This window comes from Leucopleurus acutus (genome assembly GCF_964270905.1).
Source record: "Leucopleurus acutus genome assembly, chromosome: 6".
NCBI lineage: Eukaryota > Metazoa > Chordata > Mammalia > Artiodactyla > Delphinidae > Leucopleurus > Leucopleurus acutus.
This window is the reverse complement of record NC_139149.1, coordinates 45,525,747-45,544,736: the sequence shown is the minus strand read 5'-3', so window position 1 is coordinate 45,544,736 and position 18,990 is coordinate 45,525,747. Positions and strand designations below refer to the sequence as shown.

Below are 18,990 nucleotides of genomic sequence, written 5' to 3'. Positions count from 1 at the left end.
AGCAGTGTTCTGGATTTTGGCCATTCTTACAGGTATGTGGTGGTGTCTCATCGTTTTAATTTGCATTTCCCTGATGACGTATGATGTGGGGCATCTTTTCGTGTGCTTATTTGCCATCTGTATATCTTTACTGGGGTGTCTTTAAGGTCTTTGGCCCATTTTTTCCTTGGGCTCTTTGTTTCCTTATTGTTGAGTTTTCAGAGTTCTTGGTATATTTTGGATAACGGTCCTTGATCAGACATGTCTTTTGCATATATTTTTCTCCCAGTCTGCGGTTTGTCTTGTCATTCTTTTGACATTATCTTTCACAGAGCAGAAGTTTTAATTTTAATGGAGTCCAGCTTATTATTGTTTTCATGGATCATGCCTCTAAAAAGTTATTGCCAAAAAAAAAAGTTATTGTCATACTCAGTGAGGTAATGTAGGTTTTCTCCTATGTTATCTAATAGGAGTTTTATAGTGTTGTGTTGTACATTTAGGTCTGTGATCTGTTAATTGAATAATTTTTATGAAGGGTATAAGGTCTGTGTCTAGACTTCTTTTTGTTTTGCATGTGAACATCCCCTTTTTATACATATTTGATAATGTCCCTTGATTTTCTTGGAGTGCAACCTATATACACCGTACCTTTCTTATAAACATAAATTTAAAAAATTCAATATAATTTGCTATCTGAAATGACGAGAAAATTCTCTGAAAATAATATGTAATTAAATATGTCATATAATTAAAATAGTACGTATAGACAAATGTAAGATAATCTAGTGTAGTTGGGCATGAGTACACTAGAAGATGTAATGAAGTAACAAATGTGTGTATAAAAATATATACCTATACACACACACACACACACACACACACACACACACACACACACACATATAATCTTTGATGTCTTAGAAAACAGAAAACATTGGTACTAGTGTATTGTATCGGTGACTTAATTATCACAAGGGATCTTGCCTGCAGTGCTTGAATTTTCTGACTTGGTGAACAGATTTTGGTAGAATCCCAACAAAACAGAGAACTGTTTGTCCCTTGATTTACACAGTGGTTATATTTTGAGAAAATTTCGTATACATTAAGACAGTATAAGACATACTTTGTATTTTTATGTATAAAAGAGTTAGGTATTAGGTTCAATTAATTATACAGTGGTTTTCATGTAAATGAATGCTTAGTGGGTGGGCCAGTGAGAACCTGAAGGGGCACAGGGTAACTCTTAGTTGTGTGGGATCACACAGGCATTTTAGGGCCTAACTCATTGTCACTATCCTCCTTTCTCCCCATCTGCAAAAAGCTACTTAGGGATGGCACTGCCTCTGTGGAGTCCACAAGAGATAATCAAGAGAAAAAGAAAATAAAAGTTGCCTATAATTCCCTGCACTTACATGTGATTGCTTTTAGCATGTTGGTGTAAATCTTTCTAGATGTGTAAACAGACTCTTATTTTATTGTGCATTGAGCAGTTTGCACTTTATTTTATAAGAGTTGCTCCATGAGGAGTGGTGCTTACGGTGTGAATCTCAGCCTTGCTGTGATCAGATGGGCCAGTAAGACTAATCCCCCTCTTACAGGCTCTTGGGGGTATAGTGATCAGTTTTATACACTTGATAAGTTTCCACGGAGGCATATTATATAGGTTAATGTAGCCAACACTGTGGAAAAATCAGTGCTTGATGTACTAGAAATCTATTTTGTTATATATTAGGTGTATAATATTTGATCTGTTCCTCCCTCCTTCCCATGTTCATTGACATGTATTATAGTCAGGGAGCCACTAGCCACATATTGAGCACTCAAAGTGCAGCTGACACAAGCCGAGATATGCCTTAAGTGTAAAGTACACACTGGGGTTTGAAGACAATAAAAGATGTGAATTTTATCTGTTCCTTTTTACTACTATGAAAATTTACAATTATATAAAGCAGCTTCCATTAAGTTTCTATTAAAAAACGCTATCGTCAACCACTTTAGGTATCCATAGTCTATATTCTTCTCTAAGCAGTGTTGATTGATACAGTCCAATAATATTGCAATCATTTTAATTAGTGCCAAAAAGATATGAAATAAGGATCCTGCGTGGCAAGTTTAAAGGAGTAGGAGGTGTTTAACCAGAAGAGAGGTTGGGTCCTAGGTTGAAAGAATTACTAAGAAGAAATGGGCTGGGAATATTTGGTGGGTTAATAGTAGTTCTCATCTGAGGGGTTAATTTTATCCCCCAAGGGACACTTGACAACGTCTGGAGACGTAATAGGCAAGTTGCTAGGATTTTTCCTCTTTTTAGTTGCTACATAATATGATCATTAAAAAAAAAAAAAGAATGTTGTGAAATGAAGTCCCTCCAAATTCTGTGTGCTCCCCTAGGTACAGTAGCAGTTCTGTGTGGTTGGACAATCCTTCAGGTTTCATGTGCTCTGTCCTGGTGGACTCTTGGTGTGGGCATGATAGAAAAAAAAAGAGTGGAAGAGAAATTGAGGTGGAAATGTAATACGGATAGAGAAGGGGAAGTGGGAAAGAATGGGGAAAGAGGAGGTGAAAAGGGCATTTATGGAACAGTGTTCGCAACCCAGCCATTGGTTGTTTTTTCCTGCTTTAAGCTCTTAAGCTGCCCAAAGGATCCAGCAAATGACCTCTTAATGCCAGAGTGAAGATCTGTAATGAAACAAGTTAGTCTGGCTGAAATGGAAATGGATGCCACTAAGGTTTTGCTATTGAATATAACACCAGCACTAGGATGTTTACAGATATGGAAAAGAACACATCATCCTTTCGTTACGATAGCTTTTTTTTTTTTTTTAAAACAATATCCAGTGAGTGCTACAACCTAGAGTACTCAGATCTTAATAGCGGTGGCCTTAGTCTTGTCTTCCCTCAATGACTCAACTCCTAGTTAACTATCAATAGCATATTCTATGAAAAGACTCTTTGTTTTTGCATATTTACTAGAAAATTTTTTATTTAAAAAAAACACTGAGAACTAATTGTAATATACTCAACATTAGTCATAAAGCAAATGTCGAGTACAAAATACTTAACCCAAAGAGGTAAATAACAGGGCAAATAACTAAAAACTTTATATTAGCCTCATAGATTGTCTAGTGCAGGGCTTTAAACTACCAAGTTTTTTGTTTGTTTTTTTGTTTTAATTAATTAATTTATTATTTTGGCTGCGTTGGGTCTTCATCGTTGTGCACAGGCTTTCTCTAGTTGCGGTGAGCAGGGGCTACTCTTCCTTGCGGTGTGCGGGCTTCTCATTGTGGTGGCTTCTCTTGTTGCGGAGCACGGGCTCTAGGTACACGGGCTTCAGTAGTTGTGGCATGTGGGCTCTAGAGCTCAGGCTCAGTAGTTGGGGCGCACGGGTTTAGTTGCTCCACGGCATGTGGGATCTTCCTGGACCAGGGCTTGAACCCGTGTCCCCTGCCTTGGCACATGGATTCTTAACCACTGCGCCACCAGGGAAGCCCTAGACCACCAAGTTTAAAAGGAAACAGACCCAGGTTTGATGTTTGCAGTGCAGCTACGGCACCTTATTAATTGGGCTTCAGTGGAGCTAATGGCATTCTTGGTGCATAAATAAGAAAGTAATAGAGATTTTGTTCTAATATATTTTGTTGGGTATTGTACTCCTCTTAGTCTATTAAAAACAAACAAACAGAAAGCTTCTTTCGTCTCCCCAGTTACTCCCAGATGTCTTTTAAATATTGATTAGATACAGTGTCAACACGTCAAATAAGAAGTCCCAAAGAGTACTTTTGGCAGAGTTTGACTAGTATGTGTGTACTTTAGAACATTTCTCAATTTCTGTGGAATTCTAAATGCTCTGGGGCCAAAAAGACCCAGTAAGTTTGGAAAATACTGCATACTAGAACTATCTCTTTGATGATTTATAGGTAATATTTATTGAGTGGTTAATATGTGCCCAATGTTGTTTTATGTTCGTTATTTCCCATAATCCTCATCATTACCCTAATGAGATACGTTAGTGGGGATGTGCTTTTGAATTGGTTAAAACTCTTGCTTAAGGTTATACAGCCAACAAAAGGTGTGTTATACTTTGAGGATTGGTATTCAAGAGTTTCAGTCATTATCGGTCGTCTTCAGAATTTTGTATTTTTTGGTACCCTAAATTAGCTACATCCACATTCATATTACATCTGGTACATGCTAGAATACAGCTCAATCCAGTCCATTTGAGAGGCTGAGGTGAGAGCTTCCAATAACAAATGATGAATCCCTTTTACCTGGGTTTGTGTTTTTTATTTCTCTCTCATACCAATATTCATTTTTCATGTTCATTATATATACAACTCCAGCTGCAGGAAGATTTTTATTTGCTCTCACAGAGAAGAGCACTTGAGCCCTAATTACCCGTATATCCTTCCTTTTCCTTCCCATTAATAAGACTAATCATGCTCTAATACTGCTATTATGCCACCCGGGAGAAGTCCATTTTTGTTCCAGAACCTGCTTGTTTGGTTTTACCTTTGTCCCTGTGAGCATTTGCAGGGACGACCATGACACAAATAACTTAAAGTGGAATACTGCTCCTTCAAAAATATTTCAAAGCTAAGATGACCCACATTTTATTAAATTTGCAAGCCATAGTTAGATTTTATTGCAGCAAGGAAGGCTGGACTTTTGCAGAGTTTTGTTGCAAGAGATTTCGGCCTGTCTTAGAGAAGATTGCTAAGTACTAAATTATTTTCTGGGTTGACTTGATTTTAGTATTTCCAAAGCCATCACTACTCAGACTTTCCAGCCCAATTACCCAATGAGAGAAGGAAGCAGATCACTTCAATAGACTTTTTGTTAGGGTCCACAAAGGTGCCCCTCTTTGCCACTGGGGGTGAAGAATAGAATAAGCCTTTCTTTGAATTTCTCATTATTGAGAATTCAGGAAGTTCGTGAAGGGGTGAATGAATGTAAGAGAAATGTCTCAGTATTAAATTTGTTGCCCTCATTTCTCATGACTATAATTTATCCCTTTTGTTCAGAATCAAATCTTTTTCTTTGACACATCATCATATGAGAGATTTGTTGGGGAGAGAGATGAGATGTACTGAGCTATTGGCCACTATGAGGACCTAAAATGTAAATATCAGGTGAAACTGTACACTTTTAAGATACTGCTTCTTTATCGTCACATTTTCTCACCTAACAGAATGAGTATATTATTGATGCAAGGTGAGCTGTGACAAAGCTTCCTTTCAGCTTTTCCTTTCTGGGGAATGTTTGTTTCAGCTGTGGGTAGTTAAACTAAAGCCACATCCAATTTTTTTTTGTCCCAGTGAACATTATAAAATGTTCATATTCAGTGCATTTATATGAGAGGAGTTAGTGGTAGGGTGTGGAGAGGACTCTGAAAATTCAATCAGGGGCTTCCCTGGTGGCTCAGTGGTTGAGAGTCCGCCTGCCGATGCAGGGGACACGGGTTCGTGCCCTGGTCCGGGAAGATCCCACATGCCGCGGAGCGGCTGGGCCCGTGAGCCATGGCTGCTGAGCCTGCGCGTCCGGAGCCTGTGCTCCGCAGCGGGAGAGGCCACAACAGTGAGAGGCCCGCGTACCGCAAAAAAATAAATAAATAAATAAATTCAATCAGAGTCAAATATTGAATGGATGGGAAAACAAATCCAAGGCCCTAGCTCATTAAATGGTTTCCTTGTGGTCAACAGTGAGTGGGCAGTGCAATAGCTTCTAAGCTTCTGTTTTATAAAGATGGGTCTCAAGGGGGAGAGGGTGGATGCCATCTCCTCTTTATGGAAAAACTGGTGAAGCAGGAGATTTGTAGGGATGGAATGTGTGCTACTTTTGCTCTTGAAAAGTAAACACCAAGGAAAACAAAACATTTAAAAATTAATTTGTAGACTCAAGACGTAGAAAACAAACTTATGGTTACCAAAGGGGAAAGGGGGTGAGGGAGGGATAAATTAGGAGTGTGGGATTAGCAGATACAAATTACTATATATAAAACAGATAAACAATAAGGTCCTACTGTATAGCACAGGGAAATATATTCAATATCCTATAATAAACCATAATGGAAAAGAATATGAAAAAGAATATAATGTATGTATAACTGAATCACTTTGCTGGGTACTGGAAACTAACACAACGTTGTAAATCAACTATACGTCAATAAAAATTTTTAAAAATTAATTTGTAATTCCCAAACATTACCAACTGTCCTCCAGAACTTCCCTCTGTAGCCCAGCATGACCTCAGGCAAGCTTCCATAGATAATGGTTATATGAAATAGTCATAATTACTCAGAGCTCATGTCGATTCCAAGATAGTGTAAGACACAGGGCAGGGAAGCCTTCAAAATTTTCACCGTGACTCACAGTAAGAAACATTTTAGAGTTGGACCCAGTGCATCTACATTTAGAAACATTTTGGAGTATGACCCGCATGCATCTGAAAAGAAAATTTCATGAAAGAGTGATTACTCTTACTATGCTAATGTACTCCTGCTTCTTCTCTTTTTTATTCTATTCAGTTTTATTTCATTTAGAAAGAAAGAAAGAAACCTTGTCTTGAACCACTAAATCAATTTCGCTACCCACAAATGGGTCATAACCCACAGTTTAAGAAAGACACCTCCAGTCTGCTCCCAAGAGCTCGCTGCCGGGAAGTCCTGGCTGCCCTCAGGTGAAAGCTCTGACAGCTAACCCAGATAGCCTCCAGCAGAGCTGGCCCAGACCTTTTTAAAATTTATTTATTTATTTATTTTTACGACTTCATGTAGCCTGACCGTCCTCTCTCTGCAAGCCAGTGATTTGACAGGAAGAGGGAAGTTTACATATGTGCCTTCTCAGCCGTGGTCATAACACTGGAACAGCTGCTGCCTGATTCTAATCAGCTGAATCTGAGCTCTGCAGAGCTGGGTGTTTCCTAGATCCACGGTAATGCTGCATCTAATTCTTTGTTACGGGTTAGAGGGGAACATGGACTTTCTGAGGATACGTGTATTGGGGGCATGTGGGAAGGAGAGAAGGGATAGGAGGCAGAAGGAGAAATTCCTCTTGGAAGGGGGTGGTAAAATTCACCTTAAAGCAAGAACAAAAACCTCTGCTTTTATATATATATATATATATTTTTTTTTTTTTTTTATTTGCGGTACGCGGGCCTCCCACTGCTGTGGCCTCTCCCGCTGCGGAGCACAGGCTCCGGACGCGCAGGCTCAGCGGCCATGGCTCACGGGCCCAGCCGCTCCGCGGCATGTGGGATCTTCCCGGACCAGGGCACGAACCCGCGTCCCCTGCATCGGCAGGCAGACTCTCAACCACTGCGCCACCAGGGAAGCCCACTCTGCTTATATTTTTTATTCAAATGGTGATTTGGAGCAGGGAGTAGCCTCTTTTATTTATTTGCTGCATTTGTTTACCTTCTGAATTCTGGTATTTACACTAAGCCAATATAAATGGGAAAAAAAAATCACACCCATTCAGTAAAGCTATAAGGAAGAGATAGAGAAAAGAAAAAAAACCCAACAGTCCAGTTTAACCTTTGGCTCCTGTGATGTATGTAATGCTGCAGGATGCCATGCAGAGTTACACAGTGTTTATCTTTAACATTATGTCCTAGTTCATATGCTTCACGCTGTCAGTTTTGCAAAGGGTTAGGGTGATTTTTGATAATTCAGTGGTGTTGCTAATCAGAGTGTCTTCTGAAGGGAAGGCTCTTGGCCATGCATAGGAGTCAAGCCTTTCTCAGGAGAGAGGCAGAGTCAGACACCATCGTGAGCCTCCTTCCTTCTTACTGTGTTTCTGTACGTGGGTTACCTGAGCTCTCAAGAGCCGTTACCGCAGAGCCATGCTTAGCAGTAGCAGAGTGGTGGTGAGAAGTCAGCCATGCAAAGTGAGGCCTAGGGTGAGAGAGGCCAGGACTTGGTGGTGGTGTTTTCTCACTAGTGTCTAAAACAGCGCCTGGCATGTATTTGGTGCTCAGTGAATATCTGACAAATGAATGAATAAATAATTATCATAATACAGAAAAGGTAATAAGAGACCCAGGAACTGATCTGGGCTGGGGACAGGGTAAGAAAGGACATCATCCTTTCAAAGAATGTATTCCAAGTTTGGGAAAAGAGAATCAGTGATAAGACAATCTTACATTCTTGCAGTTGATAAATTACCATGAGCACACGGGGTAGGCACTGGTGATGTCAACATACCGAGAAGGGGTTTTTGCTGTCAAAGAGTCACAGTCTAGTTGGTTACAGCACAGCACTAGGGGTGTTGGCCGGAAGGGCCTTCATGGCACACCAGGCTGGGATTGGGGACAGGCAGGGTTTGGGAGGATGAACAGGCATTAGACCAGCAAAGGAAGGACTGAGAAGGACTTTTTAGGCAGGGGAAGGGCCAGGCCCAGAGAAGTGGGGGGATACAGGTCACCACCCGGGTGGTCCAGCATGGCCAGAGCAGCCTCCCGGAAGGCGTTTGGGTTGAGATTTGAGGCCCTACTAGCCTGGCAGGGCCTTGTGCATGAGGCGTTTGTCTTCGATCCTGAGGGCAGCGAGAACTATTGAAAGATTCATTAGATGCGCTTTGTGTGCTTTGAAAGAATTTTGTGGTAGAAGTGGATCACGGGCTACGGCAGGATTAGAGCTGAAGGGACGGGAAAAACTACTCCCCCTGCAGGGTCGGGGCAGACAGGCCCACGTGCTGCCTTTTCAAAGGCATCCCAACTATAGCAACTTGACGGTGGCCAACAAAACAAAAACAAAACAAAAACAAAACCCTTAGTTCCAAGAGAAGACCTCTGTTGCAGGTAGCTCACAAATAATAACAGCAGCAGCGAACGACAATAATCTAACACTAATTTCCGTTATGAAAACAGAAGGCTGAGCTGCTGACTTTCTTAGCAACTTTTGCAAGACATTTAAATCCCTGTAGCTGGTCCTTTGTTCCTGTGTTGCCATGGAGTGTCAATAAGCCCAGCTCAGAATAACCCGGGCAGTGACATGAGAGGTGCAGCTTGCTTGCTGGCACGGTGGCTGGCCAGGTTACGCTGTTTTCATTGCTCCCGTCTTGGGAGGAGGACCGAGCAGCTGGTTGCCCGGGCAGCTGTGAAAGGTGTATGTCTCTTGGCTGCCCAGAGTTTGAAAGGCAACCCAAACTTGCCTGCCTCCTGAGCATGTGCAGCTCGCGTTTGAGCAGACAGCAACTGAAAATAGCCCACTGCACACCTGTCCCTTGTACACCGGCCCCTGGCCGACTGCCATTTAGGACAGTGTGGGCTCCCTGGGTGGATAGGTGAGGGGCTGAGCGGATCTCAGGGATTCTTAGGAAGATCCTGGGAACTCTGGCCCTGGCTTAAAAGGAAACGAAAAAGCAGCAGGCTCCTCTGAGCAGTTCCACTGGGCGCTTGTGTGGTTAGCGGGTGGCCGCAGTGCTTGCATACGTGCAGTACGTGCTGAGGATGCCATACCAGTTCTCCGTGCTCAGCCAGACTGGGGTCCGACAGACAGACTGAGAGGTATATGTTTTCTCCTGGAGGGAAAGGCTTTCCTAAAACACTCCTAAGACAGTAGCCGTCATGGAGAACCCTGCCTCGGTTTTAGAGAGGGGAGGCACTGAGTGAAAACTATCTTGTTTGACTTCCTACGTGCTCTTTAATCCCCAGTGATTGTCAGTAGATCACTTCTACAAGGTGGCTCTCTGCGAGATGATTCTTTCTCAGCAGTCCAAATGTGGGCACAGAGTAGAATCAGCATGTCGGGAGCTGTCTGTTTCCCTTTGGGACTCTTTCCATGTCCTTCCGGGCTTTCATCTCTGCCGCGGGCTTGCCATCGTTGGGCAGGCTTGGCACGCCGATGTGGATGGAAGCAGGCTCTGGAAGGAAATACTTCTGAAATGACTGGTGGTACTCAAGCTGCTATTTAAAAGTGGCCCTTCTTAGAGTCTTGGGTTATCTTTAGGCCGTCAGTGCTCTGCAGCCACAGGAGCCAAAAGGGAGTCTGTGGAAACTCTGGCCTGTTGCTCTCGCCTTGGTTTGTGTTTAGATATCGTTGCTCCTCAGCCAGTGGCCTCGTGACACATCTCAGATTTAGCTGCCTTTCTTCTGCCAAGGTCCAAGATTATTGTGGAAGCTGGGAACGGTGTGCTGTGCCACAGAGGCTGGGGTGTGGGGGGAAGGCGTGTGTGTTTAAAAAGCCAGCTCTGGTTCACAGTATTCTGAAGAAAGTCTTTCTGGTTCTACCTTGAGTGTAGGCACCTGGGGCCTTTCTGTGGGTTCTGGGGTGAAAAAGAATAAGCTCAAAATGACCTACACTCAACTGTCTTATGGTGACTGTAGGATCTTTCGTCTCTGATGAGGAAGCCAATCTTAAGCGTGTTGAACTTGGGAGTTAATGAATTCTTGTGAACCATATTAATTAGACTGATGGGGTAAAGAAGATAGGCGAGACAAAGATCAAGTTATAAAGGCTGGAATACAGATGCACAGGGCATGTACTCATGGGACTGAAGACATGGGATTCCTTCTTTCTTTGACCTTTCATGGAGATCTGGACCTGGTAGGGCCTTGGGACATGACTGGGAAATTGGGAGATAGGGAAGCAGCAATATCAGAGGCTTGGGCTCTGCCCCAGCTTTTCACCCTTGGATATCTTGATCTCTTTGGCTTCATTTGGGGCTGGAAAGAAAATAGTCTGGAAATTACCTTGTTCCCTCTGCGCTTTTCTCTGGGATGGGGTAGGGTAGGGAGCTAGAGAGGAAGAATTTAGCTGAAATTAACTAATTCTAGACATTTTCGCCTTTAGCTCTGGGTGCCACGATGCCTAGAGGCTGGCATTCTAAGACTGTTGTTAACACATTGGAGCCGTGCCCATCTTTTGAAGGGTTTATCTCTGTGATTTGAAAGCTTCCAGAAAGGGTGTGGGGATGTGGTGGCGGCTGGCGGCTGGTAAGCAGAGCAAAGGTTGGCAGTCTTGGAGGCTCTGTCCCTGATTCCCAGAGAAAAAGGTCGCGTAGGGCAGTGGAGGAGAAACAGAAGTGGGAGCTGGGCCTTCTCTGCTGTCCGTTCCCGTGTAGAGCCCTCGTTTAGGGTGTCCTGTAAAACCAGAATTTTCAGTGTAGAGCCTGGGTAGGAAAACCTTGCTGGAGCAGCCGTGCACTCCCCAGATATCCCGGGAGGAAGGGGAGACAACCAGAAAGAGTCAGCAACACCTTTGCCCACACTGTGATCGGAGCTTCTAGCCTAAGACATGCTATAGATGGTACCACATCACTGGCCCTCCTGAATCTGAACAAGGAATGACTTCTCTGAAATGTTTATAATTCCTCAGCTTTTTTCCCCTTCTTCAGTCTGTGGTCCTCTCTGTTACTCTCCCAACAAGTAGAGAGCTTCACTCAGATGCAAGAATTGTCAACGCTATGTGGGGTGGGCTGCGGGGGGGTGCTTTTCATGAGGCCTCGTAATCATCTGTTTCTCTGAGGCGACGATTCAAGAAGTTTGAAAACAAAATGAAGAAAGGGGTCATTATTTCCCCCCTTATGAAGGAGTCGCTTCACAGACACGGCATATGTGTTAAAGCTAAGTCTTTGCTATGTTCAGGGAGTCATAAAAAGCATGGAAGAGACAGACCGGTATCGTCTCAGGTCATACCCCACGGCGCTCTATAACTTGTTAGTCATTTAAACACAGACTGAGTTTATGGCTTTGAAATAGAAGGTGAGACTGCTGCAATAGGCTTAACTTACACGGATTATTTCAGAGACCAGGAGTCAGCCCAGCCACAAAATAAACAGATGGAATTCTTTTTTATTCCCCCCCCCCGCCCCCCGCAGCTTCAGCAGTTCAAATGCAGGGTGACTTAGGAATCCTTATCACCTTCAGCAAAGCAAGAAGGGGAAAATGATGTAATTCACTCTTCCTCACTCCCTGCTGAAAATGCCATTGTTTTCACTGATAGGAGAAAAAGGGCAGCAGAGACCGGGGGCATCTTTTTTCCCTGCTGAGCAGGCAAGTCCTGCAGGACGTCCCTAAACTGGCTGAAGCCAAGGCACTTGTTGTGTTTTGGTCATCCTCATCACCGTAGCATCATCGTAGCCAAAGGTCCTCAAATCGGTCATCCAAGGAAGGACCTCCCATAAAAGCCTTGCTGTTCTATTGATGTGTTAAATTATGCCTTGTTTTTGGAACTCTTGCATTGTACCTCTTTCTTCCAACACACAAACAAGCAAACACAAAACCTACCGCACCACAGAAAGTACTAATTTTCCACACTTGTAAGCCCGAGGAGGTGAGCAGGTGTGACGCTGTGGCGAGCTCCTGTAGGGAGAAGGGGTTTGCACAGACACGCTGGCTTGGTGACTAAGCCTTGCCTGAAGATCTCTGCTGACATTTAAAGACTTTATAGGCTCCGTCTTCTCTGAAAACCAGCATCATGTCTCTTCCCACCTCTAAATCCTGTCTGTGAAGAGAAAATTCATTCTGAAACAAACATTCATCAGGCTTGTCCTCCTGCCAAGTGCTGAGGCAGCTGCGAAGAGCGTAGCAGTGAGCAAAGCAGGCTCCGTTCCTTCCCTCATGGGGCTCACAGTCTGCAGGGAAGACCTGGACGGTCGGCAGCCATGCAGACACACGTATGTGAGTGTAGACAGGTGTGTGAACAAATGCTTACATTTGGGTGTGTGAACAAATGCTTCTCTGAGGAGGTAACGGGTGAGGTGAGATCTCGGGGGAAGATGGGCACACACTGGGTGGATGGGGGCGTCGGCAGGGAGAGAGCCGAGCATCCCACGTGGAGGGAATTCCACACCTAACGGACCTGAGCTCCTGAAGCAGGAGGAGCCCTTCCCAGAACTGAGGGGATCTGAGGCAGAAAGCAGGTCAACCAGGGCTTTTGTAGGCTGGGGTGACCACTGTGTCTCCCTTTTTTTTTTGGCAGCTTGCGCAGCTTGAGGGATCTTACTTCCCTGACCAGGGATTGAACCTGGGCCACGGCAGTGAAAGCACCAAGTCCTAACCACTGGACTGTCAGGAAATTCCCTGCATCTCCTTTTTTAGGGTCGTGGAATCAAGCTTGTTCATCTGAGTGGGGGTGAGTCTGGTCAGCTCAGTGAGGGAACACTGGAGGAAGAACACGTTTGGAGTGGAGGCGTGATGAGTTCAAAACCGTGGAAACCCTACCATCGTTTTTGGTTGTCATTATTCTAATTTGTCTGTGATCCTATTCAAACGCCTCTATTCTCTCTCTCAACTCCTGGAACATATTTGCTTCTTGGCTTTTACAGCTTTACCAAGTATCAATTTTTTCTGATCAGGAAAAAAAAATATGATTTGGTTTCTCTAAGTGGATGTTTTATTATAATGAGAGCATTTAGGTACTTGGGTGTCTTTTATTTCTGGGCATATAGCCTGCCTTCTTGCCAGGCCATCAAATGCCCTTCACTAGGCATTCCGGACAGACCTTTGTGTTTCCGTCTTAGGAGCAGGCTTGCTGGCAGTGATACCTGGCATTGCAAAATCCTTCCGTAAGCCTTTGTTTAATGCCAGAGATCTCAGATGCTTTCAGATTCTGGAGAGGTGCCACGCTGCACTCTCGGATTAGGAGCTGATGGAAGGACTCCCATATCTATGAGCCTAATATAAGCTGTCATTTCAAATGAATGAATCGTTTATACTGTTGGAAAGAGTCCAGGGATGTTTGGGGTTCCTTTTTTAGCCTATAAAGTTCTGAGCTATTGGACTTTTATAGCAGTAGTCTAATAACTGCCTATTATTTGTGCTGCTTTGAGATGAGCCTACAAGAGATTCAGCCTGTTTCTTTTGCTGACTCCTGGGATCACGGCTACAGGCTGGTTGACTTGGACCACGTTCTCATTTGTCTTTTCTGTCAAGGACTTGAGTGGGAAACATGGGGCTCTGTTCACCATTTAGAATGGCCATCGGTTTAAATGCCTTAGAGTATTCTGGAGTGCCTGACTGCGCAGGTGGGCGGGAGAGCCTGGAGAGCCGTTTGTAGCTTGTGCCCAGATTGCCCCAGTCCCACTTAAGACATAAATGCGGGTCCTCTTACTACGAGGCACGAGATTATCCCAGACTGTGGACAGTCTTAAGAAGGTCCTCGATGCTCTTTGCTCTGCCTCTTCCTCTGCCAGTTTAGGATTAGGCTGTGAGAGTAGGTGTGTCCAGATGGTGAGCATGTCGCCCAGAACAAGAAAAATCTTTTAAAAGTTTTGGCTGCGGTGAACCCCTGGGATTCCGAGCCTGTACCTCTGGTGGCAGAGCCAGCCCTGGCTCCTTCTAGGTGGTGCCGAGGACTCCCTGCTGCTCCCAGCCAGACGCGGGCTGCGAGTGTGTTCACACGGGCCTGGTTCTGGGGCTACAGAGGGCACAGGGTGCCAGCCATGACACTGAGTAATGCCGGGAGGTGCCTTTAGAACAGACAGTGTGGGTGAGCACCGCGCACAGGGAATACCTCTGGCTTGACGTTTCCATTACTGCATTATTTAAATGAGTGTCAATTAGGTAGTGTAGACTGGCTGCCTTCTGCCAGGGCACCTCCTAGTCATTAGCACGGGCAGGTGTAAAATGCTTCATATCAGATGTGGTGCTTCCTGGCTGGACTGTTGAAAATCAGTCACAGAAGGTGATTATCCTTCCTCGGCGTTCCCTGATGTGCCGAGTATTTATATCCTGGCCTGAGAGATTAGAGGTCCACAGACCCTTGCTTGGGGCCCTAAAAAAGCTTTGTGATAATTCTCACACCTCCCCGACCCACCACTGCTACCCCAAATAAGATATCACAGGCCCACACATGTTATGGTTATTCCTAAATTTTAACAAGACCAAAACAGTGAGTCATAGGCATTTGGGGGGGCCTGCCGTGTTCCTTAGACTTGTGGATATTAAGATCTGAAAATGTTCCTACCTCGCTTTTAACCTGCTTTGTTGAATTAGTAATCCTAGCTCAGAAAATCCTTTTGGCATCTCTTCGACTAATCCACTCTGTCGGATGAAATTGCCAAAGTGGCGTTTAACTGAGGTGTGTGCGTACGTGCAGACATGTGCATGGGTGTATGGGGTCGTTCTCACGAATTTAGGGTCTTCATTTATGTCTGGCTGTATATAAAAGAATTGATTCACGAAGGGCTCTGCTAATTGGTTATATGGGAGTATACAAATTAGGAAGATTAAATGTTGGTGAAAAGCAAAATAGGAAGCGAAGTTGTCGGTTTTGTACTTTCCCATGTGCTAACTGCTGAACTGGGCTTATGGTCCCTCCATAGCAGGGATTGAGTTAATTGTTACATATTACTGAGCTGTCCTTCTTCCTCTTTTTCCCTTTTTCCTGATTGTGGTGGGGAAGATGTGAAAACCTTGGTTTTCGACTTAGTTTATGACCCCACAGGATAAGATCTGATTAAGATCTATGCCTCATTAAGCCTGGATGCCCTGCAGAGTTGCCTGTAGTGGGTTGAATCTTACTCAAGATGGTATTTACTTGAGGCTGCTCAATTCTGGCAAAATTCTCTAGGCTACAGTTTAAACATCTGTCAGACAGTCCCCACATCCTTTCAAAAGCTGGAGACCTTGGAAAGGCAGTAGGCCTCTTGCACCTGTGCACATAGAGTTCAGTTTGGGCTGGAACTTTAAGAGCAGAGTTCACTCTGAGGGCACACCAGAGAAATTATTACTGTTGTTATTTTTTTTAATTGACAGTTTTTTATTTGAACCACAGAGTGTCATTAATTCTTTGGTACCCTGGACCATCCATTCCCATAGGATCAGTGATGAGTGAAGCCTGTATGGTCTACAGTTATTGTTTGCTGTTGTTCCTGGGGGACCGTAGGTGCAGCGAGTGAATGATTCATACTCCTCAATTCATTATCAGCCTGTGATCAGCTCCTCTCCTATATTATTCTCACTTTACCCCTTCATCCTAACACTAACCTCACCTCCCCAACCCAGCATCGATAGGTACAGCCTCCTTAATGTGTTAAGTATGTATCTTTGGATATCAGTGACCTTTAACAATTATTTAGGGTTTTGAAGTACATGTTTGTGTGTCAAATTCACATAAATTGCTTTATTGCCCAGTTTTTGAATATAGTCTTTTTAATTCTCTGCTGTGCTCACAAATCAATATGACACCACTAACTCTGCCCCACACCCCACCCATCCCTTTCCCTCCAAAGAATCATCACCTGTTGGGCAGCATAGCTGGCAACTCTCAGCCCAGCTTTGTGCCATTTGAGAGTGGCAAGCATGTCTAGACTCCCTAGAAATATTATCTTTCAACTTGCTTTTGGCAAGTGTAAACTTTTTGCTGGATTATGTCAACAGATATATATGTTTCTCATCCTCATAGAAATAGCTTGGTGCTGGAATTTCTCTTGGATTTCTCTAGGCAGGGAGAAGTAAAGACCGTCCCTTGGCTCATTAAAGTTATTGCTCATTAAAAATGTCTGCGGGCTCTTGATCCTCGGGGGTGGGTCTGGTGACACACATATACTGTCAGCGGCTATTTTGGATTTTCTGCTTTCGGGCATGTCTTTGCTCTTGGATGAGCCCCTTGTGGTTTTCAAAAGACCTAGCAAGTCAATTATAAATAGAAGGCTCATGTCTGTGTGTCTGCATGCCCTTACTCTGTGGGACAAGGCACCCACATTACAGTGGGCAGTGAACTATTTTTCACTCCTTTGAAGAGGGAAGAAGAAAGATGAAGAATGCTTTTTCTCTTTCTGAGATAACCCACACACCTCTACACACACCCACACAGATCTGTGTAAATGAACTTGACATTTTCAAAGACCTTACCTTAAGGTCTCCTCTTGAAAGCACAGCCATCCAACCTGTTATATTTTAAGAAAGCAGCAGTTCTCTCACAGACCTGCTGCAGAGGGTTCAGGGATTAGAAGGCAGCCTGTCTGTGCTGTAGACCTTCGGAGGGAGTTTTGAGAGCTGACTCTCTTTATATGAACAGTGCTTTGGTGAAAGTGGTCTCATCAGGCTAATCAGTGGCCTCTGGGACTTGGCTGTTTACATTCTGTCTTCACTTTCCTTCCCCCGCTGGTGGAAACTGTTGGGACCGGGACCCGCAAGTCTGAACTAATTATTCTAACAAAAGAGGGGAAAAGAAAGAGTGATTTGAAAGGTGAAACTGCAAATGAGTGTTTTCAGAAAGAGGCAGTTAGGAGGTCTGGTTCAGTGTGATTCACTGATGATCCATGTTGCACCTTGGACCCACCTGTGTGGGCTATTCCTTTGGTCCCACTTGTTACCTTACTGTTGAGACACTGTTTTATTCCCTTTGTCTTTTTGTGCCCTCATCCTCAATAATTGGTGCCAACTTTTTTCTGCCAGTTGAAAAGGTTTAAGCAGTGTTTAGCCTCGTAATTAATGTGAAAACTTCAGTGTTGTACTACTGAAAAATTACTCGAGACATTTAGCTGAAAATATTGATAATATGGATATGTAAGTATAGACCGTGCATCCTTGGGAACTCTTACTGTACTGATGTGTTTCTGAAGCAGACAGGTGACGGCAGCAATGTCAGCAATCCTGTATTAGCAGTTGATGGAGGCTCGTGTGGAGGTAACGGGAGCTGGTATTGACAGACGCCATGTATTTAGGAGCCTTGTTTTAAAACACAAAATAAAGGTGATGAGCATTACGTTCTGGTAAAACATTTTATTTTGGTTCAAGAATCGGGATGTGAGAGCCCATCAGACCAAAGATACCATGAAAACCACAGTGGGAGAAGTTCATTTTCAGAAACCTGTGGACAGATCATAATCATTCTTTGGCCTAGTGTAGGATATAAAAGAGTACCCAGCTTATATCAACACATTCGTATCTTGAGACGTGATTATTATTTGGTGGTTGGTCAGCTGAGAGTTACAAGACAGCAAAAATATGGAAATCATGGCCAGTGGTGATACTTCACCTGACTTTGGTTAATGTGTTTGTAATGGTCTTGGAGAGACTGTATCATTCCCCCAATGGGGTTAAAACCCATGCAGTGATTTTTTTTTTTTGTTTTCCTTCCTCTCTTCCCTTTGCAGATGAGAAGCCCAAGGTTAACCCTAGACTTTACATGTGTGTGTGTGAAGGCCTCTCCTGTGGAAATGAGGACCACTGTGAAGGCCAGCAGTGCTTTTCCTCGCTGAGCATAAACGATGGCTTCCACGTCTACCAGAAAGGCTGCTTCCAGGTCTATGAGCAGGGGAAGATGACCTGTAAGACCCCGCCGTCACCCGGCCAAGCTGTGGAGTGCTGCCAAGGGGACTGGTGTAACAGGAACATCACTGCCCAGCTGCCCACTAAAGGTTCCCATGGACTTTTCTATTTCTAGATCAAGGGTCTTTGTTAGTATTGTCCTGATTCTGTGTGGGTTAAAGATGTAAGTAGCCAGAAGGCTTTCCTCCTGCTCTTCCAACAGTGGGTGACAAGGGAAGTCCCTCTGGTGAGGAGGAGAAAGGCATGGCCTTTTGGAATCTACAAGGAGGATGGATGTTTTTGGGAAAGTGAGCACGGTGATGTCTGCCTTGGGGATGGCTTGGCTGACCAGATCTCTCTTGGTGGTCATGAGCAGGTGAACAGCTCCTGACATCCTTTTCTGAAAGGAGCTATGATGTCATAATTTCTGAGACAGTTCTGCTTTGTAAATGCTCATATCTGTGTTGAGTGTGTAGGGAGGAAAGTGGAACATAAGACTATGATGTCTGAGTGGAATACCTTCCCTTCTTTATGAGGAAGGAGACAACCTCTATGCCCTGCAATCTATCACCCATCTGATGCCCAGCAATCTACCACTGAAACTTGAAGCTGGGTGAGGTTTCACATCAACCTTGTAGTTTATGTGGAATCTTCTCCGTATTATAGTCAATATGGATTTCAGTCCTCCTCTGAAACTGTTTCCTCATACAATGAGCCCTAAGTTGCTCTCTCAGAGTCCCTACAAACATGAATGTACCTTGGTCTCTGTAGACTCATTCCAAGCCAAATTTATTCTCTTAATATATAGTACATTTTTAA

The 18,990-nt window shown here is 44.0% G+C and overlaps 1 protein-coding gene across 2 annotated transcripts in view; it reads left to right on the top strand.

Moving 5' to 3' along the window:
• ACVR1 (activin A receptor type 1) overlaps positions 1-18,990 on the top strand; it is a 127,081-nt gene that overhangs the window by 71,202 nt on the left and 36,889 nt on the right. For both annotated transcript variants that reach the window (XM_082841842.1, XM_082841843.1), the window contains exon 4: positions 18,018-18,281. In XM_082841842.1, the coding sequence (XP_082697968.1) occupies positions 18,018-18,281 (264 nt within the window). The remainder of the gene's footprint in view (positions 1-18,017; positions 18,282-18,990) is intronic.